This window comes from Nuphar pumila, chromosome 13 (genome assembly GCF_984573655.1).
Source record: "Nuphar pumila chromosome 13, dmNupPumi1.hap1.1, whole genome shotgun sequence".
Lineage (NCBI taxonomy): Eukaryota > Viridiplantae > Streptophyta > Magnoliopsida > Nymphaeales > Nymphaeaceae > Nuphar > Nuphar pumila.
This window is the reverse complement of record NC_143261.1, coordinates 87,340,976-87,366,029: the sequence shown is the minus strand read 5'-3', so window position 1 is coordinate 87,366,029 and position 25,054 is coordinate 87,340,976. Positions and strand designations below refer to the sequence as shown.

General features: G+C 39.0%; 1 protein-coding gene across 1 annotated transcript; it reads right to left on the bottom strand.

The window, feature by feature from the left end:
- Positions 1-10,086: 10,086 nt before the first annotated feature.
- EMB1270 (Pentatricopeptide repeat (PPR) superfamily protein) lies at positions 10,087-20,532 on the bottom strand. Its single transcript, XM_089986324.1, has 4 exons — positions 16,871-20,532; positions 16,553-16,753; positions 12,466-12,556; positions 10,087-11,614 (listed from the first exon to the last, which is right to left on the bottom strand). Exons 1-4 carry the CDS (start codon positions 20,530-20,532, stop codon positions 11,087-11,089), a joined length of 4,482 nt encoding a protein of 1,493 aa, XP_089842450.1. The 3' UTR covers positions 10,087-11,086.
- Positions 20,533-25,054: the final 4,522 nt, after the last annotated feature.

Below are 25,054 nucleotides of genomic sequence, written 5' to 3'. Positions count from 1 at the left end.
GTGAGTACTTAACCTCTTTTACAGATTCTATCCATTTCATCCGACGCGCACATTCACTGCTTGTGTATTTTGTGTTGTGCCGCATGCTTGCCTTAGATTGATCTCATCGACGCTCGCACTGTACTGATCTTGCATCTGTTGTTCAGTTACGCGACTCTTTTACATTTATTGCAAGTCGAGAGAGGTTTCCCGCTCGTGTGCTAGCCTGCATTGTCGCTAGCGGAAGGGAGGTTTATCGCCTTCCTCCTTCAGCGCGCGTAGAGTAGAACGTGGATGAACAGATCCGTGCTCGGGTCCAGTTCACCACAGGTCCCAGGATCAAGTTGATCGCCTAGAGTATAGAACCTCCCCTGTCAGATTGTTGAATCAGAATTGTGCCGAGCTGACTCTGGTGCGCATCTGCAAGGTGACACCTTCAGAAGCAGGTGTTGTGTCAGGGACACAGCCTCTGTCTTTCCGCACTCTGCAATGTGCGCAAGACCGTGCACATATCGTGCATTCTCCGATGCTGTGCGCAGACCTCGCAACATCAAACGCAGCAGCAACCGCTGTGCGTCCTCTGCTTCCGCGCATCGCAACACACAGCGTGCATTATCGCGGGCATTCGTCGCAGTGCACGTCGCGCGTCAGTTGTCGCAGCACACCATATATAGTGCTTCAGTCGCCGCAACACTTCAAACGCCGCAGCACACTGCAGCGTCTCTTCCGCCGCAGTGCACCGTAGCTCTTCATCATCGCGCGCATTCGCCGCAGCTCACGTGCGCAATATCACTTCCAGCAAGCAACACGCACGGCAGCAACTGCATTAAGTTGTGCATAATATAGAGTTTAAACATGAAGTTAGACGCCACAAATTTTAGCTAATAAAAGGTTGAATGATTTTCCAAGCACGAGCAAAACTACGAGTGCCTTGACTTGTTTCCCATCTAACACTAATGGTGATGTTTCTTCTAAAAAACCAGTCAAAGGTCAAAAAACCAATTAAGCACGATGGGAAGCTGGTTGGAAACCACAAAGAACCATAAAAGAGAGCAGAAAAAAAATCTTAGAGCGTGGAGAATCAATTTTTATACTCAATCATTAAGGAGTGTGAACTTTATGAGGTATATGTGAACTTTGTGCGCACTTAGTCAGGTATTTTGTAAGGTTACGAGGTTCAGTTTATTAGGATGTTTGCACTTATTTTTATGCTAACTTCTTATATATATATATATATGTGTGTGTGTGTGTGTGTGAACTTAGTTATATATTGATGAAGTTTTGAGGGTTGAAGATGTTCTCACATATTTTGATGTGAAATTCTTACATATATGCATACTTAATTAGGTATTTGTAAGATTATGAGGTTTGAGATTAACCGGATGTTCGCACATATTTTTATGCAAATTTGAGATATATGTGCACTAAGTCTGATATTTGCGAAGTTTGGAGGTTTGAGTTTAATAAGATGTTCGCACATATTTTTATGTGCACTTCCTATATATGTGCACTTAGTCAGGCATTCGCGAAGTTTCGAAGTTCAAGTTTAACAGGATGTTAGCAAATATTATTACTCGAACTACATGAAGTCCTAAAAAAAATGTGCAGACCTCATTTAAGGGAGAGTTTGCGGCACCCGACGAACAAAGCAACATTTCGCTTAAACTTCATGAGTTTTGCGCATGTGAAGGGTAAAAAAGACATTCCAAAGCTAGCTATTTACGATTTTAGACATTGGAATAATATCAAAAATTGTAGAGCATTTTGAAAAATGTGTTAAATTAGCCATACAGTATGATCATTTTCCAAAAAAAAAATATTGTTTTTTGTTAAAACAGATAGGCAGGGGTTTCAACGGGTAGGGTTTGGTTCAGACCCTAGTGAAACCAGACTTGGCCCTGATTTTTGGGTATGGTATCGGATTTGGACCCAGGTCTAATCGGACCCACCATAAGAGAAGGCATACCCCAACCCGATAAAAATTACATGAACCAGACCCGATCCATACCCGGTAAAATAATATTTTTTATCATTTTTACAGTGAAAATTTGTGGGACTTAATCGGTCTGGTATAAAAATTCACAAACTAAACCTGACTCCATGTACAGACCTTTGGGTCCGGACCCGAGTCTTAATCGGATCTTCTTATTTATCATCATACCCGGACCCTATAGGATTTGGTACGGGTCAGGTGACCTGTTGACACCCTTATAGATAGGTAGGTGCCACTTTTTTTTTAGATTGGCAAGTTGGGGTTAGGCAGATCCACACCAAGTTACATTGCTATCATTTACATGAATTAAGATTGGGAAACCATTCTGACGGTTTGTCTTTCCAAATCCTATCACAATCACCAACTTTGCTTGTCTGGTAGGAGCATCTAGTGCAAGTCACCTTGTGTTGGGACGTTGCAGGTTTAAAACCCAGTGGTATAATTGTATTAACTGGTAGGGGTCTGCCTAACCCCAACTTGCATTTAAAAAAAAAACTATCACAATCAAGGAAACATAACCGAGCTAGATTGAATGCAGTATAGTTGTGATCTTTGTCCATGTGTCTGAACTGAAATCTTGGGAAACAACAACATTGATCAAACAACGCAAAAGATTATATAGAGAGCTTAGTCCTATTTTTCAATAACATGTGAACAAAGCCCACTGCATCAATCCTAGATGATTCCACAATGAGCTTGTGGGACAGTGGAATATTCTTCATGATATCAGCCCATTGTTGGGATCCTCTGTAACGCATAACAAAAATAGAGCGAAGGCGTACCTGAGGCGGCCATCAAAGAATTGGATGATGGCTGGTGGTTGGCACTGGTGGCTAGAACAGGATGAGTTTCGCTCCTTATTCGGACTGTATCCCTCCAATGAGCGCAGGCTCCTTCAGCAGTCGGTGAGTAGGATCCCTCTTTCCCTCTTTAGTCAAAAAACTCAGAAATAGGTATTTTCTTTCTTAATCTTTTTTCTGTGTTTTTCTCTTTATGCTCGCTTGTCCAGGGTCGCTCATGGATACCCTCTTTATAGCTGCAGTAGATGATCGGTTAGCGTAATTGTTCCCTCCCTAATTTTTCGTATGTTTATCGAAAGGAACACCAAAAGGAGAAGTTACCAAAAATGTGGGTAACTGCCACACATCGTGTCTTATCCCAACATTCTCCCACTTGTTCCTATGATAAACCAGAAAACTTTATGGGAATTGCTTAATGAATAAATTAGCCTTTAAAATATATTCTACAGATCCTTAGTTAAATCTCTAATCCTTATGAGATTAACAACAACTATAATAAGAATCAATAAATTGTATGTAATCACTTTATTCATATGCATATGTCAAAATAAAGAGTTTAACAAACTCATCCTCAATACATATTTGAAATACAATCCCGGTGCTAGCCCTTTAGTAAGAGGATCAACAATCATCTCTTTGGTACCAATGTTAACAATATGCACTAGATGATTTTTTGTCATTTCTTTAACAACAAAGTACTTTAATTTTATATGCTTACATGATGTAGTATTTTTATTGTTATTCAAAAAGAACACTGCAACTTCATTATCACAGTAGACCTTCAGTGGCTTCTTGATGAAATTGACCACTTTTAACTGTGATATGAAGTTCTTCAACCATATGGCCTGCAAAATAGTCTCGTACAATGCTATAAATTTTGCCTCTATGGTGTGAACAACAGTGGTCGTCTGCTTTCCACTCCTCCAAGAGATCGCTCCCCCAGCAAGTAAGAAGACATACCCAGTAGTAGACTTTCTACTATCAAGGCATCCTCCTAAGTCCGCATCTGAGTAGCCAATGACCTCGAGGTGATTAGCTTTATGATACGTCAACATATAGTATTTTGTCTCTTGCAAATACCGCAAGACTTTCTTAGCAGCCTTCTAATGGGATATGCCTGAGTTAGACTGGAATCTACCAAGCAACTCTACTGCGAAAAAAATATTTGAACGTAAACAAGTCTACGCATATTGCAAGCTGCCAACAACCGATGCATATGGATAAGCACTCATCTCTACTTTGTCAATTTTGTTCTATGGACAATCCTTTAGACTCAATTTGTCACCTTTTGATATGGGTGTTGCACCAAGAGAATAATTCTCTATCCCATATGGCTTTAATACCTTATTTATGTAGGATCTTTGAGAGAGGCCTAGAAAGCCTTTTGCTCTGTCTCGAAGGATCTTTATGCCAAGTACATAAGCAGCCTCACCCATATCTTTCATATCAAAATGTGATGCAAGAAACTATTTTGTCTCTGTAAGTAACTTTATGTCATTGGTTGTCAGCAAAATGTTATCCACATATAACATCAATATAATAAACTTACTCCCATTTTTCTTAATGTATATACATTGATCAATAATATTTTTTGTAAACCCGAAAGTCACAATGACTTGAAAAAATTTAATATACCACTGTTGGGAGGCTTGTTTAAGTCCATATATTGATTTGTTAAGCTTGCAAACCAAACAATCATCTTCAGAGAAACCGAGAGGTTTCATGTATAGATCTTCATTCAGATCTCTGCTGAGGAACGTTGTTTTCACATCCATCTGATGTAGCTCTAAGTCATAATGACCTACGAGGGCCAAAATTATCCTCATTGACACTTTAGTTGAGACAGAAAAAAATGTCTCATTATAGTCAATGCCCTCCATCTAGGTGAATCATTTAGCAACCAATCTTGCCCTATGTCTCTCTATATCACCTTTGGAGTCTCTTTTGGTCTTAAAGACCCATTTACACCCTATGAGTTTTACTCTTTTAGGTAACTCGACAAGATCTCACACTTGATTCTTAACCATAGAGTTCAACTCTTCTTTCATGGCTTTTATCCAGTATGAAGATTGTTTACTTTCAACAGCTTCCATAAAAGTCAATGGGTCATCATCTATATCTATGAAATCATCAGGCTCTTGAAGGTATACCACATAATCAGGATGTATGGCAGATTTTTTAACTCTTGTTGATCTCCAGATAGGTCGTTCTTCAGGCTCAAACTTAACATGTTCATTTTGTTCGTGCTCTTCTGCATTGTCCACAATAAGTTCACTTTGGATTTGTACATCAACAACAGGGTGATCAACTACATTATCATTAGGGATAACAATGTGGTATCTTTCGGTGTTTTCCTTAACAGGTAATGAAATTGAATCCTGTATTTCTTCAAAACCAAGGTTTTTAAGTGCACTTAATTCAACTGAACCATCTTCAAGGAATTTTGCCTTATCTGTTTCAACAATCTGTGGTGAATGAGATGGGCAGTAAAACATGTATCCTTTTGATCTCTCCGGATAACTAATGAAATATCCACTAGTTGTTCTTGGATCAAAGGCTTTAATGTGAGGGTTATACAACTTAGCCTCTGCAGGACATCCCCATATATGCATATAAGACATTGATGATTTTCTACCTGTCCACAACTCGTAGGGAGTTTTAGGCATATATTTCGTATGAACCTTATTCAAAATATGCACAGCACTAATTAAGGTTTCACCCCACAACTTCATGGGAAGTGTTGAATAATTCAACATGGCCCTGGCCATTTCTTTAAGCGTACAATTTTTCCTTTCAGCTATCATTCTAGTAGACACTGCCAGGTATGGTATATTGAGGCACAATGCCTTCCACTTTGAGAAATCGTGCAAATGGTCCTTTCCTCTGCCCCATTTTAGTAAACCTACCATAATATTCGCCACCTCTATTAGACCTGACTATCTTAATAACTTTATTGGTTTGTTTCTCTACTTCTTTTTTAAATTCCTTAAACATCTGAAAAATATCAGATTTTTTGTAAATCAAGTAGAGATACATATACCGTGAATAGTCATAAATAAATATGACAAAATATTTGTTGCCTGTGTAATAATGAGTAAATGGTTCACATACGTCCGTATGGACTATCTCCAATATCTCACTACTACGTTTGGCACGCTCTTTATATATGTTTGTATGCTTAACCTTTATGCAATCAACACATGGGTCATTATCGATAAAATCTAAAGATTTCAAGATCCCTTCATTTATAAGTCTCTTTATTCTTTTTTCAGATATATGACACAACCGTCGATGCCAAAGCATGTAGGATTTATCATTTATCATGCTACGTTTATTCTCAACCAATGCGTATTCAGAAGTCAAAGACTTCTGAGTTTGGATCTTCATGTTCAATTTATACAAACCATCATAAACTAATGCAAAACTAATTTCAATAGAATTTCTGTAAATGAATAATTTAGAATTTTCAAACTTAAAGCAATATCCAAATTTATCCAATCTTCAAATTGAATTAAGTTTCTACTATATGATGGAACATAAAAGACATCATAAAGATCCAAATTTATGCTTGTATCTAAAGTGATCATGCAGGTCCCAACACCCTTCACATGTGAACACATCTTGTTCCCCGAATAGATGCTTTTCTCATGCATTGTTGGTTCTCTTTTGTTCAGGAATGGTTGTAGACAGTTGAAAATATGAACAGTAGCACCAGAGTCAATCCACCAACTATTTTCAGGAATTTATAATAAATTGCATTCATGAGAAATAAATGACAAATTACTTTTCTTTTCTAACCATTTCTTGTACTTTATGTGATTTGTCTTCTTATGTCCCTTCTTCTTGCAAAAGAAACACTTTATGGGAGCAGAGTCGGATTGCTTGCTCTGAAATGTCTTATCTCCTGTTGATTTCTTCTTAGCATTTTTCTTAAATGCATTCTTCTTTGGTCCTACCTTGGAGCCATGAGAAGCCATATGTGCACTTTGCACCTTCTCTCATTTAAATCTCTCTTCCTCTTCAACACACTTGGACATAAGTTTATTAAATATTCATTCATCATTATGTGTGTTGTAAAAGATTTTGAAAGGTTCATACTTTAAAGGTAAAGAATCCATAATCAAATGCACTAGAAATGAGTCAGAAATGGTCAGCTTCATGTCATTCAACTGAGACGCTATGTTCCTTATTTTCAAAATGTGTTGACGAATATTATCCCCTCCAGAATATTTCATAGTTATGAGTTTTGACATTAGAGTATTGGCCCTGGCCTTATTAGAACAGACAAATTGTGCCTCAATGGCACTCAGGAATTCCTTCACTATCCTGCATTGTGGAATAGCACTATGAATATTCTTAGTCACCTTAGATTGCAAAAGCAACAAGCTAAGCTTATTCGAGCACTCCCACTTCTCAAAAACACTCTTTTGATTAGTAGTGTTTTGATCAGTCAGGGCAGCGAGTTCATCTATCCTAAAGGCCAGATCTAAATCTATATACCCTAATGTAAATAGAACAATTTATTTTCAATCACTAAAATTAGATCCATCAAGAAAAGGTATAGAACTTGAGCCATCTAAAATCACAGAACTAGAAACTGCATGACAAAAGACATGTATCAAAAGAAAGCATATATGAGACAAGCCTGGTGGAAAAAGTAATAAATAAAAAGCCCTAGATATGCTTATTTTTGGGCGAGTGTAGGGGGTCATCAGAGTCTTACTTTGGTAAGAGCTCTGACACTCGTAATCACTATGCCTACCGATCATAGTTGGTAAAACTAAGGATCATGTGAAGCTAGACCATCAACACATGGTACCTTTTGATACACATGTGTGATGTATCTAAACACATTTGTCTCATTTTACCCTACCTAAATTTTAAACATGATAAAACTACATTTGGGTCGTTTATCATTTCATGAATCTAAGTACAACAGTAATATTGGTTAAAACTATATGATAGAACAAAAATTTTGACAACATACGTGTATTTAGTTACTTTGGAGACATGAATTCACTAAGTCATTTAACTATCCTTGATGTCAATATTATATATTCATTTATGCATACATAGTTACAAATAAAATGCATGAACAATAACAAAAGTCAAGCTTAAATAGGTAAAACCCTGGGCCCTTAAGAAGGAACCGGTCTGAAAACACTCTGAACCGGTCTGAAACAACACCAAACCGGTCATCCAAGGGTCTGAACTGGTTTTGAACCTTATAAACCGATGTCAAGTATAAACAAAAGTTCATAAAACCCTATAATAGTATGCCAAAATCCATGTATCTTCTTGTATTTACGAAAACAGGGTCTTAGCATCTCAGAACCGGTGAAAAACTAGAAGGAATCGGTCAAAATGGCTATGAACCGGTCCTGAAAAGGACCAAATCAGTACCTGATCCGGTTCAGGTCAAATAGTGCTTGGACCCTTACTGGATCCGGGTCTGACCCAATACTAACTGGATTTAGGTCTGACCCGGCATGAGTCGGATCTGGGTCTGACCCAGTATGAACTGGATCCAGGTCTGGCCTGGTATGAATCGGATCTGGGTCTGACCCTGCATGAGTTGGATCTGGGTCTGACCTGGTATGAACTGGATCTCGGTCTGGGTCTGGCCCGATATTAGATGGATCTGGGTCTGACCCGATATGAATCGAATCTGGGTCTGACCCGATATGAACCGGATTCAGGTCCGACCCGGTATGAACCGGATTCAGGTCCGACCCGGTATGAACCGAATCTGGGTTCGACCCGGTATAAACATAACCCGGTTCGGACCCAGTCTTTTTGGATCAAATCCATACCTGGACTAGATTCGGTTCCACCGATAAAAAGCAAAAAACAGAAACCCAAGGGTTTCTGTTTACAAAATTGGTGAAACTGAAAAAGAGGTTTTTCCCATCCGGCCTGCCAACGACCGACGTCGCCTGCCGGTGACCCACGTCACCTGTCGGCGACCCTCACGAAGCCCAGTCGGCGATGTTCCTCCGGTAATGTCTGCCGCCCGACATAGCCCCATGGCTGAAATCCAATGTACCCCAGATGTCGTACATCGCTGGTTGTTGCATGTCATCGAACGGCCCCTGACACCGATGAATCGGTCGTCAAAAGCTGCCATTTCCCGACGACACACCCTCATGGCAACCCCCACTGCCCGACGGCAGAGAAAAGTAGCAAAAAGGAGGGGGGGAGGGTTAAAACCCCTTTTCGGAGGCTGGCGAAAGACGTCGGCGTTGAAATGTGATGAACCCAGCGATGACTAATCACCCTGCAACCTGATGGCCACAGGTAAATTAAACCTTATGTGGGTTTCTTTTTCTTTCTTTTTTTACTATGTCACCCTACGATGACCTATTGTCGACTGCCAGCATCCAACGTCGCCCTACGACGACTCTGCTCTGCCAGAAAATACTGTCGCCCCATGACAACAGTCACCAGAAAAATGCCATCAGGGTCGCAAAGCGAAAAGGCATGGTGTGGGCTCATAACCCAATATTGGGATCCTCTGCAACGCATAACAAAAACAAAGTGAAGGCGTACCTGAGGCGGCCATCGAAGAACCAGATGATGGCTAGTGGTTGACGTTGGTGGTTGGAACAGGATGAACTTCGCTCCTTAGCCGGACTGCAGCCCTTCAATGAGTGGAGGCTCCTTTAGCAGTCGGTGAGCAAGATCTCTCTTTCCCTTTTTAGTCGAAAAACTCAGAAATAGGTATTTTTTCCTTAACCCTTTTTATGTGTTTTTCTCTTTATGCTCGCTTATCCGGGGTTGCTCATGGATACCCTCTTTATAACTACAGCAGGAGATCGGTTAGCGTAACCGTTCCCTCCTTGATTTTCCGTATGTTTATCGAAAGGAACACCAAAAAGGAAAGTTACCAAAAACGTGGGTAACTGCCACACATCGTGGCTTATCCCAACACCCATACCATCCACTCTGGTAGGTATCACCTTTACCACACCACACCACATGGGAAAAGACGGGTTGAAATGTTGACCCGGTACCTATATACCCTTGAATTTAGAGGAATAGCACGAGAGAGAGAGAGAGAGTATTTTTAACTATTTTGAGGAGAAAAAAGGTGCAAGACCGATGCAAGTTGAAGCTTGTATTTAGTCCAGTAAACAAAACTCTGATGCACTTTGTAATAATTTCAGAACTAGTTAAGCATCAATTTAAAATCTATTTTTTTTCTTTTTCACATAGGCAGTTTCAACAGGCCCACAACCCTTGAGTTGCACGAGTAACCAATGCAAACCTCAGATCGCAAGGACAAAAGAGAGCACAAGTTTCTCAGTGGAAAACATGAGGATTGCACAAAGGATGTGCTCAGATTCCTAGTGTTCAGATACATTTGTAAAACACATGGAAGACTTTCCAAAATGAACAAAGCGATTTATCACCAGGATTCTTGTCATTTGCTGATATAGAAGTTCCGGAAAAAAAATGAAAAAAAGAAATGGTCATTTCCCAGGATGCCTGCAGCTCAACTTTTCAACTTCAGAAATCCAGCCCCACATTCTGACTCTAGAAATTGCCAACCAGAGACACAAGTATTGTCTTTGAATCAGTTGGGAAGGACCAGTTCCTCAAATAAAGATGGTAACACATAATCAGTGTTCTTTTCTTGTCTACTGGAGGTGTCTTGTCATTTTCAGTCTGTCCAATAACGCCCATCTATGAGACTGCACTGCATGTTTGATTCCAAAACCTGCTCACTCCACCATCGCCCATCACATTTTAAAGTCAGGCTAACTCAACCCAAGTTGACTGGAAGTTTGGCCGAGAATAGCACAGCACCAGAAAGTCAGCAAAAGCACTTTGGTGCATCCTGAATTTCCCTACCATCAGCATCAATGGCAACCTTAGATGCTCCAGAAAGTCAAGTAAACGAACCCAACCAGCAATTATGTAGGAATGCAGAATCTGGGATCTTCTGGTTTGATGACATAAAAGTGCACATTGGGAAACTTAACCTGTCAGAAAATACAGATTTTAGGTTGGTTGGTCCGTGTTAATCCAAGTTCTATCACCTGTCCTGATGCAACACCTGTGGTTTTAAGCCCACGTACCAAAAGTCCTAGGTACTCAGTCTGAGAATCAACGTCTATCCAAGTCCATGTCAACTTAACCATAGTGTTGGTCAGGCTTGAGCTTACCAGGAAACTCATGACCAGTCCTGATGAAACTTGAGGCTCCATCAAGCTGTGGGCCGACAATGGGCATTTCAAGCACTGACAACTGTGATTATCAGAGAGATATACCATTTTTATCTCACGGCCTCTTGTTTAAGAGATGCATCAAATTATCTCTGTGCTGCCAAACTTCTCCTGACAACTCTCCTCCCATGATGCTTACCTCTCCTTCTTGGGTATAACAAGCCAACCCTCTTCATCTTCTCCAACTTCTCCTGCCTGCCTTTTATATCTGCTTTGATAAACTTGTCCCTTTTCTCTTCAGAAAGCAAGGCTATCTTCGCAAACTTCTTTGGTCTCACTTCTCCAAGCCTCTCATGAATATCTTTCAAAGCTGGAACAAGACCAGTTCTCATAAAGGACCCTTCATAGAGTTGCACAGAATTCAGCTCAGGTAGCGAAGAAACATCTCTTAGCTCCAAGTCCATGCAGAAGGCAGATTCCTTTAACCACATCCTTAGGGAGTGACCCTTCGCTATCAGGAGTCCGGTTCGAGTTTTACAGGGTAGGAATGGTGATCCCATTTCCCAAAGATAAGCTTTGATGGTCTTGCTGAGAGAGACCATGTTATACTCTGCAGTCCCTGTTATCAAAACTACCGACTTTGGGGATTCTGGGAAACCTTGTAATGATGCATCCTGAAATAAATGATAGAAGCATCAGGCTAAACACATGCAGTACCTTATAGTTGCTTGATGAATAAAGAACTTAGATTAAACAACTAGACCTTCATTTAGGAGAAATTTTGGAATGGTTAGCTATCGCAATAATTCCTCCAGCCCGCACCCCCCACATAGATACACAAAATGGTATCTATTACCAGCTAAATTCAATTGGATTTATTCCACCATAGTTAATCTTTATTGTGATGGCCATAGGCATTTGTCCATTTTTGACTTCCGCACATTGTGAAGGATAGAAGAATTCACAACATTGACAAGCTACAGTCACATAGATACGAATATGGGCATGTAACATGACGGAGATATGCTTGGTATGAGACACAAGATTTGTAAAAATAGGACACTGGGACACAGTCACACAGCCATACAATGTGTGTGTGTGAGAGAGATTATTTACAGTCAGAAATCTTAATCTAAAACAACAAAGAATGAAGATTGTCTTAAGTGCAAATTCCAGAACAACAATTATAAATCAGTATGATTAAAGCAATTCATTAATAGATCTAAGTTCAAAAGTGAAATGTAATGTAATGTAATCAGCGACAAGTTTAAATGAAAAACCACATAAATAAATACAAAGTAAGCAATCAAGACCACAAAAAGAAATAGATAAAGTTATGGACATGGTCTGTGACTCTGTCCAACACAAGTTTGATGGTGTCCATGAAATGTCTCAGTGTGTCCAGCATCGTGTTCAGTGTGATCTCACATGCTAGGCATCTATCTGACATGGTTCACGAGGCACTTTTAAAGAATATAGCTGACTACCCTATATACTAGATGCCTTAAAAACATTACAAGCTAACCTGCATGTGATCGAGCCACAAAGTCAGACCAATAAGAGCTGCACCAGGTGAGAGTTTCCTGAAGTCAGCTCCCCAATCTTTGTCTGCTACCCTGCATCAGACAAATTACTCATTCTCCAAATATAAATTCAGGAAAATAGAGGGTCATCAGCAAAAATCCATTATGTACAAAAGAGTTATGACGAATAGCAAGTTTCTTATGTTTCCACAGAACAGAAATATTTTTCACCTCTATAGATCACTAAGAATTAGGCCTAAACCCAGCCACCAGATATTTATAAGGCCAGCCTGATAATCAACTTAAAATTTTGAAGTTCATATTTCAGAGGAGGTTCAAGTCAGGTTTTGGCACAACCAGATTCTATTACCCAGCCTAATGGGTAAAATGGCTCCGATATATGCCGAGCTTTATAGCCCAATCCAAAAAGTGTTAGGCCAAAACCAAGCTCATCAGTTATCAGGTCTAGCCAGGCCAAATCAATGCCATCTCTGTTAACAACTATTTCTCAAGTACCATGACAAAAATCATGCCTTCCCATATCCATTGTTTACATGGGATCTGCATTGAAAATTACATTCGAGTAGTTATTGATATGAGACAAGCCCCAAAACACTGCATACTGTTTCACAACATCCTTTACTGTCTCCCATCAAGTCTTTATTGCACTCTCCCTTCTCCCAATTCCTTTATTATGCAGTATTAGCCATCTAACCTTTAGTGATTGTTGAGAATAGGTGGTTTTAAGTAAATAGGTGGTTTTAAGTTAAGTCATTTTATATATTAGAGGCTATTTGAATTTTTGATTTTATAGTAGGCTTTAGTGTAACTTCTCTTTTCAGCCTCTCTCTATTTAATATAGAGAGAAGCCCTAATAGAGAAAATAATCAATTGTTCTCCAGCCGTCACTCTCTCTCTCTCTCTTTCTCTCTCACTCTCTCTCTCTCTCTACCTCTGTTTCTGTGCCTTTCTTCTTTCCTTCAACATGGTATCAAAGCAGCGTGCGACCTTGGGTGCCTAAGTTCCAGCATCATCTTCCTTCGAGCAACATCTCATCGGATAGTCGGAGGGAGATCGACATCCTTCGCTGCTGATCAGAGTTCGGTCCTTCTGTGTGAAGATCAAACCTGGCGACAGATCTGCAGTCAGACCTAGTCATGACTATTGACTAGAGGTCGTGACTCAGATCAGAAGCCAAACCTGGGAGCAGTTTGGGTGCTGAAGTCTTGGCATTGACGATGTTGCAATCGGTGGTGATTTAGAGCCAGTCGCATGGTGTGGACCAGATCTGTCACCATTGCAGGCGTGTTAAAATATGTTGTGATCAGATCTGATCGGTTGTGGTCGTGAGTTGCTGCTGTCAATATCGTTGTGGTGATGGTGATCAGCGGTCTGTGTGTTGACGTGGGGTGCTGTTTTTTTTTAAGTTGTCTACTGCAGATCTGCACCTTGGTTCCCAATAGTTTTTTCTCCATTAAAGCTCCAACTTGGTATCCAAACTGATTTCTCTCTTGGCTGTCGTGAGGTATATTGCTGGGAGTCGTGAAACTGATTTTATTTTGGCTGTCGTGATTTATATTGCTGGGAGTTGCTGTCGTGAATTCCTTTATTTATGTTGATAAGTTCAAGTGTTGTGCAGAAGTCGTGAAATTAATTTTTGGCTGTCATGAGGTATATGGTCATGAGGTATATGGCTGGGAGGTGGATGTTGTGAGTTAAAAGTTTTTTGTTTCTCACGTTATCTCTGGTTGTGCTCAGATTCTACTTAGCAAGCAGTTGGGTGCTGTGTCGTGATCCTTTTGACTCAGCTGTTTTTTTAAAACTGCATGTTAATAAGTTTTTTTTTGGAATCAGCAGGCGTGATTCCCTGTTGTGCTGGAAAATAGTCTGTTTGTGGGAACCGTGTCCTTGAAGTGGGATTCTGTGTTGGGCACTGTGGTATCACACTCTAAGTTGTTTGTTGGGTGCTGCTACTAGTTGTCGTAGTGGCGAATGTGTGATGATAACACACTCTAAGTCGTGTTGGATGTGTGATCTTGATTTACAGCCTATAGTCATCCTTGGTTGAGGTGAAAGGTTTTGGTCAAGTTTCTTTAAAAATTATATTTGGAGTTTGGATCTGAACAGTCGAAGGTCGTGTTTCTCAGATTTCATTGGTGAAGTCAAAACTTGATATAGGCAGGCTTGTTGTTGATTGTGGGTATGCGCGTGTGGTTGCTCATGCATTTTGTGAATCAAGCCCATTAGTTTATATTATGGATCAAGTGGTTAAATCAGATGCAGATTCCTCCAATGATTGTGTAACTCTTAGCAGGGCTGAATATGACGATCTCCTTGCTTTACGATCATCCAATTCAAAGTCTTCTGTTGCGGAGGTTGTGTGCTCGGCAAGTGATGGCCTATCTGCTCAAGGTGGTAGGTGGGTTATTGATTCTGGAGCCTCTGGTCACTTGTGCGGAAACTCGAGCAATTTTTTGAGTTTAAAACCTGTGACAGGTCAGAAAGGGGTACGTCTTGCTGATGGTAGCTCTTCCCCAATTGTAGGGCAGGGAAACATGTCTATTACCCCTACTCTTCAATTGTCACATGTTCTTCATGCTCTCTCATTTCCACAGAATTTATTATCAGTCAGTCGAATGACAAAAGAGTTGAATTGTAGAGTGATTTTTGATCCTATGGGATGCACCTTTCAGGACTTGCTGACGGAGAGAAGGATTGGTGGTGGCTATGAGGAAGGTGGTCTGTATTACCTTCACCAACCAGAGGTTTCGGCCCACTCTGCTGTTACATCGTCCTCAAATGGTAGCTATTTAATATAGAGAGAAGCCCTAATAGAGAAAATAATCAATTGTTCTCCAGCCGTCACTCTCTCTCTCTCTCTTTCTCTCTCACTCTCTCTCTCTCTACCTCTGTTTCTGTGCCTTCTTTCCTTCAACAGTGATATTTTATGTTTCCACTTTACATGCTTAAACCATCTTAAAATTCCATCCGTTAATTTTTCTCGTTTATCATTGTCCAACTTTTTCTAGTGTACTTGCAGGTTACACCAGACATGCACCTTAATTGATGTCTGATACACATGCACACAGTTTTTTATGCAGATGTGCAATGTACAAATTTGGCATTAATGAGTAGAATCCCACCAGCTCATGGATTTTCAAGTAGATCAAACCATATAAGTGGCTTATCACAGTTTATTTGACATGAAACATGCTTTCAGATCAAGAAAAATTAAATATTAAAAATATATTTTAAAGAATGGCAAGAATGGATGGTTCAGATTACATAAAAACTCAATGGTCAAGAAAATGCATCTTTACACCCAATACCAGTCGTAAAGTATGATTGGGAAAAAAGAAAATCATTATTTATGCATCTATACAGTATGATCTACTTTAAGATGCACGATAAGGTGAAATTCTATTCATTGATACCAAATCTATGGTATGCACATCTGAACTGAAGACTTGAAAGCACATATATACACATACTGAAAATGTGCACATATGTACATCCATATATACGTACTGCATGTGGTATTTGTAGAGAGAGGGGTGGGATTTTCAAACTCATGAAATTTCCCTTTATCAAACCAAGTCCTTATTACTTTCCTGAAACTATTTAATATTAAATAGGCGACAACAAATATAACGAGTAGAAACTTGTAATTTGAATAACAGAAAGATGTGTCATGCTTGATAGCTGCCATCTAATGTGCATAAGTCATATTTTCAGTTGTGCCATAAACTTTAAGAGGTGATCATGTTGTACATCAGTCAGGCATTCTTTGGACAATAAGTGCCACTAAAAAACAGGTAAGTTGCAATCAGTGTTGCAACACTATCAGAGCAACCAAAACAAGTGCTTCCCCTCTGAATTTTCAGCCTATCACTATTGATTAGCAATCTTTCACATCAATGGCATTTTGAAATAAATGAACTGTTTTGAATTGCAATAGGATGCTAGAGCCATGAATATCATCAATACAAATCAAAGCAAATACATGAATGGAGATAAGGACTCGTACAAAAACATTTTTCAATGCAAGAAATGGAAGAGAACTATTGAAGAAAAACAATTGTTACATACCTTAAAACATCATGGCGGTATATACCTTTTTTTATTGCCAACTGGAAAACCCATGAAGCAGTGGCCCGCCGCTCAAACGCCCACAAGAGATCCTCCAAAGCATTGACAAACACAAAAGCAGCATTGGTTTCCAGAGATAGTAATTTGGTGAGGACATGATCTAACTCCAGAACCAATGATTCAGTTTTCTCTGTAAGAAGTCTAAGGAAGAACACAATTAAAACACGGCATACAACAAATCTACAGCCATACAGGTGTCATCATAAGTGTAGTTGGACATTTTAAAGGACAAACAGCAGAAGAGGAAAAAACTTGTACCTGACAGGAAGATCAAACCCTGCATCACGCAAGGAATGGAGAAGCGAAAGTGCTTCACTAGAATGTTGGCACAAACTTGCTGCCCTTATAAAGTATGTCCATATTCTGTAGTCTGGATCCATGCCATCTTTCTTCATCTCAAATAGCTTTTCAATTCCTGACCTATGATCACCAGCCTTGAGATAAGCATCAATGACAGAAGCATAGGGTGCCACACCAATATTTAAACCCGAACTTTTCAAGCTATTAAGAACATTTTCTGCTTCAGTGGGTTGTCCAGCCTTGCCATATGAGTCCATGAGCATGTGCATTGTTGCCACAGTTGGTTCAATGTTAGCATCTTTCATTAGAAGAAGAACATTTTCAGCTTTCACATGGTTACCAGAGTTTCTATACATTTTCATCATTATATGATACACAGTGCGATCTATTTTGCATCCTTTTGAAATCATGTCTTGGAAAAGGTCTTCAGCGAGGTCCCAAAGCTGCTGCCTGCCACATGCTGAAAGCAAACTTTTATAGGACTCCAACTTAGGCGGCAAGCCCTTTTTCATCATTTCATGCAACAAAGGAAAAGCTTCTTCTGCCCTAAGATCATTGCTATACATGCATATCAAGGTGTTATAAGTATCTTCATTGGCTTCATATCCATCTTCCCTAATTCGGTTATAAACCTCTATTGTCTTTCTGAAATCTGAAATCTCAGTATATAATCTAAGCATATGATTGAAAATTGCAAGATCAGGTTTAAAGCCTGCTTCCTCCATCTCAACAACCATTGTCTCAACATCTCTAACTCGTTTTCCTTTTGAAAACAATGCAATCATGCTTCTATAAAGATGCATCGTTGGCAGATAACCAGAAGCTTTCATCCCATGATATATCTTCTTTACCTCAAATATGTTTCTGGATCTTGCAAAAGCATCAAGCATCAAAAGTATTGTACTTTTACTAATTTTAAAGCCCATCTCTTGCAACTCCTGGACAATAACATACAGTTCATCTAACCTGTCAGCAGTAACCAAAGCCTGCATTAGACCATTTATTGATTCCACAGTCGGCGATGGACCATCCTTCATCATTTTGTTAAACACTGCCCTCGCTTGCTCATAGCAACCACTAAATGCATATGCATTAATCAAAGCATTCCAGACTTTTCTATCAACTGTGGAAGATTGCCTTAGTCCACCAACAACACTTTCTGCCCTTTGCACCAGCTTTAACTTACCATATGACTCAATTAAAGTGACATACATGGGAGAATCAACAAAATGTATATCAGCCTGTTCTGCCATTTGAATCAAGTGATGTGCCGTTTCAGGAAAACCCATCTTACAGTATGCAATGGCCACGCTTCTATAGCAGTCTATGGTGGGTTTGACACCATAAAATCGCATATCAGAAAACAGCTGAGAGCAATTAGCATATGATTCCATCTCTTCACAGCACAGGATAAGGCCTTTGTAAACAGCAACACTAACGTCACAGCCAATGCTGCAGAGTTGATAGTACTCTTCAATGGCAGCTTCCAACTGGTGAGATTTACAATGCACGGCTATCAATGCTTCATGCGCTAAAGCACAAGACTTGGGTGCATGTACTCTCAGAAAATCAATGAGTTCTTCTGCTTCCATCTGCCTGTTTGAAGAAAGATATAAATTCAAGATAGATAACAAGTTATTCCGGTCAGGCTCACGGCCCTGTCTTACAGCTAGCCTCAAAAATTCGGAAGCACGGTCATAGCATTCTGCATTAACAAGAATGGTGCAAATGTCATATGGGTCCACACTGTGCATTTCCTCTAAATCATGGATCACTCTCTCCACATCTCCGTGTTTGTTTTCCTTTGCAAATGTCTGTATCATGAACTCATAAAGACTTCTATCAGGCCTGAAACCATCTTTAACCATTCTTTGATACATAACCATCGCCTTTGCAGTATCATTGGACCTCAATATGACATCCAAAACAACTGAATATGCCAGTTGGTCTGGTTTTATGCCGTAGCTCAGCATACGCTCAAAAGTTTTCTTCGCTTCCTCTCGCATCCCAGCCTTTGCATACCCACAAATCAAAGCGCTAAACGTACGCAATGTGGGCCTAACTCCTGAATCTATCATCTCCAACAACACATTTGCAGCTTCTGATATATGATCAGTTTTCCCAAGTGAGTCAATTAGCACTGTGTATGTGACAGCATCAGGATTACAACCAGCTAATTTCATATCTTTATACAATTGAAACGCTAAATCATGCCTACCTTGTTTACCATGCATGTGAATCATTGTGTTGTATGCTATCTCATCCAACTTAAATCCAGATTCCACCATTTCCTTACAGATGTTGTCTACCTTTTCTGTATTCCCTTCTCTTGCAAACCCATACAATAGCGAATTAAACGTGACTGCATCGGGATAGAAACCTCTCCTACCCAATTCCTGCAATAACATCTCCGCCTCCTTGACCATTCCGCATCGACCATAGAACGAAATCATGGCATTATAAGTCCAGAGATCAGGTTGGCAGCCATTAAATTCCATCTCTCGATATACCTTAATCGCTTCATCTGAATTCGACCCCAAAGAATACGCACTGATCAAAGTATTATACGTGATTATATCCGGTCGAAGGCCGGATCTTCTCACATTAGAGAGAAGCTCGAGAGCAGAACCAGGCAACATCATACCTGATTTAGCTCGAGCATTGATTAAGGTATTGAAGCTCACGAGATCGGGTTCGCAGCCTCTAGACCTCATCAAATCGAACAATTCCTGAACCTTACCGAATCGGCCGCGCCGGGCGTGAACTCCCATCATCGAATTGTACACTTGAACGACGTCCCCTATCGCCGGTTCCACCCGCGCGAAGATCTCCTCCGCGAGCGCTTCCTGGTTGGCCTTGCCAAGAACAGCCAAAATGGTGGTGACCATTCGAGCGCTCGGGGTGTACCAATGCTTGATGTTCAACCACTCGTAAATCTCCAACGCCCTCTGCCAATTCGACTTCCCGACCCACTTGACCACGAAGCAGTAGTCCGTCGGCGACATCTGAACCTTCCGGCGATCCAACACGTCGGCGACCAACTCGTCCGGCCGCAGATTTAGCACCTCCTCCGTCACGAACTGAACCCTCTGCCTCCAATCTTTCGCCCTCTTGAGCGCCAACTTGTTCATCATCTTCACCTTGGTCCTGCTGCGAGAAGGTGGGAGATTCTCGTCCTGTTGTTCACTCTCTACGGAACCAGAAAACTCGTTTGCTATGTCGAAAACCGATATCTCTGCCGCATCTCGTTCTGGATACTGGGAGCTCGTCTGGGAACCTGCCGAAGTCCTGTTTGGAGTTCGTGATTTGGTATGTGGGTTCTGTTGGTCGTGCGTGAGAACGGGTGATGGGTCTGGTTTGCTCTTGTGGGTGGTGCCTTGGAGATTGAGGTGCGGCCATCTGACGGACGGAGAGGCTCTGCTGTAATTGAACTGTTGTACAGTATTTTGCTGGAGAGTTGTTGAAGGAGGAGGTGAAGAAGAAGAAGACGGCGAAGGGTCCAGAGATGAGCAAATGCTGGTGGTTGGGCATAGCTTGGTAGGAGAAAGGGCGTTGAGGCAGATGATGGTTGATGGGCTACTACTACTGCAACCCAGCAGCAGCACACCAGTGCAAGCCATGGGGAGGAGGAGCCTTTCTTCTCTTCTTAGCTGCTGGGGATTTTATTGTTTTTTTTTTTCCACGAAAACAGGTTGTGGCTTGTGGGGCTGGGAGGAAAATATCTTCCAAACGAGGATATCCGATCCGAAATTGGCATGTTATTTGGATATTTCCAGATCCGGATCCTTAAAATAAGATCCCAATGTACGCTTGGATCGGATTCAATTTTGGTTGCTCAGGATGTCACGAGTTCGAAACTCTCAAGCCTGCAGTTCATCCTTTGCTTCAAGGCTGAAAGGTGGGTTGTGTTTTTTTTAGTGGGAAAGAGGGTCTAGACTTTTAAACCATTGACCTGGGTGAGGGTGAGGGAGGTCCTTTTCTTTAGTTATCTAATATTAAGACCAAAATATGATCTGATTTGTTTTTTATATGTAAAAATATTGTTTTTGATCTTTTTTGTCTTTTTTTACTAAATCCAGCATTAGCACATGTATTTGGGATCTAGGTTCAACTCTGCCTTATTAGATAAGATTTAAACAAAGATTCAAATTCGGATCTACTGACTGTATTTTGAATTTTGAAATCAGATTTGGCATTATCCAACCAGTTTCTAGTCCGTTTGCACCTTAAGTACATCCTGTGGGTGACAATGGATCAGGTTGAAGATGGACCTTCAATTCTAACATGGTACTATAAAAATTTTTGAAGTAATTTTAAAAAAAAAGTTTTGTGAATTCAAATCCCATAAATATTTTCTACTAGATTTATGTTCAACAGTTGTGAGGTGGCACAACTGTTGAGGAATTTGACTTGAAAGGAGTCCAGAAAAAACGAGTATAGAAAGAACTAGGAGGAATTCTCTTGTTTGGCAACACCTTGCCAAAGGTTTTTAAAGAAACCTAAATCCTGTTAATGGAAAGATTTTTGGCATCTCCTCTTTGTGAAAAGAGTCAACACGTGGATTAGGGTTAAACTGTGAATATGTCAGTAATTTCCTATAAAAAAATTTAGGTTATTTTGGGTTCTGTAACTCTGTCAAAAAAAATAAAAAACCGAACCTTGCTTCTTGAACCGTGAAAACACTATGTGGATTCATGAACAACTTGTCAAGGCGATATCTCTCTCATCGGAGATTCGATAGACAATCCGTAAGTTAAAGTGTGTTCATTATTCTGTCTAGTATTTTCTATAAAATTTCAGACTTTTATATATCTGTTTGATATTTTTCCTCTGACATAAAGTAGAATTGGTTTTATAGAGTCTGTTATGCATTGTTTAAACCCTAGATCAACTTGGGCAGATCGTATCTCCCTAACCGGAAATCTGATCGATGATCCGTAAAAAGGAGTATTTTCATATGTATATCCACTATCATCTGCTAAAAGTTTATAATTTTTTAACATATTTTTATATATTTCCCTATATCCAAAACCAGATGTATTTTTTTCAACTTGTTATTTATTTGCCGGAATCAAGCGTATATTGCCAGAGCGATATCTTCTTAACCGAAGATGAATTTTCTTATCTGTAAAACGGAAAAAAAAAATTATTTGTCTAGTATCTCTCTGTAAATTTTTATAAATTTCTATGATTGTTTGATACCTTATTCAAGTCTGACACTGTGATAAGTACGTGCCTGCAGGCAAAATTGCATATTTTAGGGTTTTATTTAATTTTTATATTAAAATAACTTCAAAATTATATTTTTTTGAATGCAGCTTAATTTTAATGTTATAAGAACTATCCATGTCGATTTTTACATATTTTGAAATTAATTTGATATATTATTTGATCAAATCACAAAAATAGGGTGCCCGCGGAGTCCTGATTCAACTGAAATACTGGCAAAATTCATGATATCTTGCATATTTCATTATTTTCATGTTTGATTTTTATGTTTTTAATGTTTGATCATGTTTATAATCATGCTAGGGTACTTCACACCCGATTTGGTGTTTATTTTGATCCATTTGAGCCCTAAATCCAAAGTTTTACAAAAATCTTTTCTGAAAACCCTGATTTCAAGGCCATAGTTTTGTTTTTAGGGGTATTTTTGTCATTTTTCATAAATTTCTGAGTTTCAAAATTATTTATTTTTATTATTTATTCTATTTTATATCATATTTTATTATGTTTATCTCAAAAAAATCTAGAAAAAGACTTATATCCAGATAATTCCAGTCACTTTTAGATATTGTTGGATAAATCCAGAAATATTGACATATCTTCACTAACAAGTTTGCTAGTTTTGCAAGGACATTCAAGACCGTATTTTCTTTATTTTAATTTATTATTGATGCAAACTATAATTGTAAACAAATTGAAATAAGAATTTAAATTTTTTGCTTAGCTTAGGTTGCATTGCATATAGTTTTATTGTTTTATAATATGATTTGTGTGATGAATGATGTTTCATGCATATTCGAACTTACAATAGTCTACACAAATGGAACGTGCACTAGCTTCTAAGGAGTTGATAAACTCGTGGATTTCGTATTTGTGGTCACAGTCAGAATACGAACGAAACTCAGATTTATCATCTTTTTTTAAGCCACAAATGGCCTACACTCGTAGGCATTTTCAGAAATCATTGCATATTACAAATTTTGTAAGTATTTTCCCCATTTTAGAACCAAATGAGATATATTCAATACGTATTTGTGGCCATAGTCAGGGATATGTAAAGAATTTATTTCATCAAAATTCTATAAGGCAAAAAAAAAATCTTAAAGATTTTCCTCAAATTCTTCAGAAAATATTCTTTGCAAAAATATATTCATTCATTCACTTAGGTTTAGATTACATCATGAAAATATTTTATAGGGCCACACGCCCCTTCTTCTGATTTACTTCACAAATTCATCTCAGAGAAGTCGATTTTCTCAAAGTTGCTAGATTTTCCTTAGAAATTGATTTTCACAACACATCAAGATTTCTTCAGAAAATGATTTTTTTTTCTTCAGAAATATTCTCTCAACATGATTCACGATTTTCAAGGTGTCCTCTTTTCCAAATATTTTCAATTATTCCTTTTCCAAGAATTCTTTCAAATATTTAAAGCAAACATCACATTTTCAATTTGCATTTTCCAAAGTTCATAGCACATGCTTAATTCTTTGTGCATTTAGGGAATAGAACATTGATTTAGACAAGTTAAGCAAAGCAAAGCACATGATTGATCATTGGTTCAATTACCCCTAGTTATGGTGTTAGGAACGGTTGAACCTCGTACCGACAAGCGAGTTTCATTCTTCGAAATTATTCTGCATTTTAAAATGAAGGCGAGTTATTTTTAAAATCTTTTTTAAATGTCAATTTGACTTGCAAAAGTAAAATTTTGTAATGATAACATATATACTGAAAGTTGACATACCTTCGAGCAATAGAACCATTGCTCACATATATCTACCAGATTTGGAAGTTATTATTGATAGGCAGAACCTCTTTGCCAACCTGATTGTGTTAGACATGATTGGGTATGACATTATTCTGGGCATGAATTGGCTATATGAGCACTATGCTTGTATGGATTGTCACAAGAGATCGATACATTTTATTTGTCCTTATTAGCTTGCACTGTAGTACAGGGCCAGTAAGTCAATGAAGAAAAGAAAGATGATTTTGGCACTTAAGGCCCAGAGATATGTTGAGAAGGGGTATGAGGCCTTTCTGACCAGTGTTTCCTTGGTGGAACCTAACACGGCCCCTATGAAGGACTTATCCATCATCAGAGATTTTGTAGATGTGTTTTCCTATGATCTACCTGGATTACCTTTGTGTAGAAGATCAATTTTGCTATAGAGTTGGTGTTTGGCATGACCCTAATATCTAAGGCTCATTGCCAGATGGCACCTGTAGAGCTGGAAGAATTGAAGAAATAGCTCCATGAACTTATGGACAAAGGGTTTATTTGTCTAAGTGTACCACCATGGGGTGCACCTATACTATTTGTTAAGAAGAATGATGGATCAATGCGCTTGTGTATTGATTATTGTATTTTGAACCAGATGACTCAAGAATAAGTACCCCTTCCACGCATAAATGATTTATTCAATTAACTTCATGATACAAATGTCTTCTCTAAATCTGATCTCAGATTCAGCTATTATCAATTGAGGATTAAGGAATTCGATGTATAGAAGACAACATTCAGAACATGATATGACCACTATGAGTTTCTAATAATGCCTTTTGGGTTAACTAATGTTGCAGCCGCATTCATGGATCTAATGAATAGGATCTTCCTGCCATTTTTAGATTTATTCATGTTTGTATTTATTGATGACATCCTGATTTATTCAAAAAGTGAGGAAGATCACAAAGACCACTTGAGGATAGTTTATCGACACTTAAAAAACATAAGTTAAATGAAAAAGTTTCTAAGTGCAAATTATATTTAGGGCAACTCATGTTTTTGTGACATGTGATCTCAAATGAGGGAGAATTAGTAAACCCTGCCAAGGTAACATTTTACCGAAGACCTTTTTAAAAAGATTAAAATTTGAATATTATTTTAATTGATTTGGGAATTTCTAAGTAATT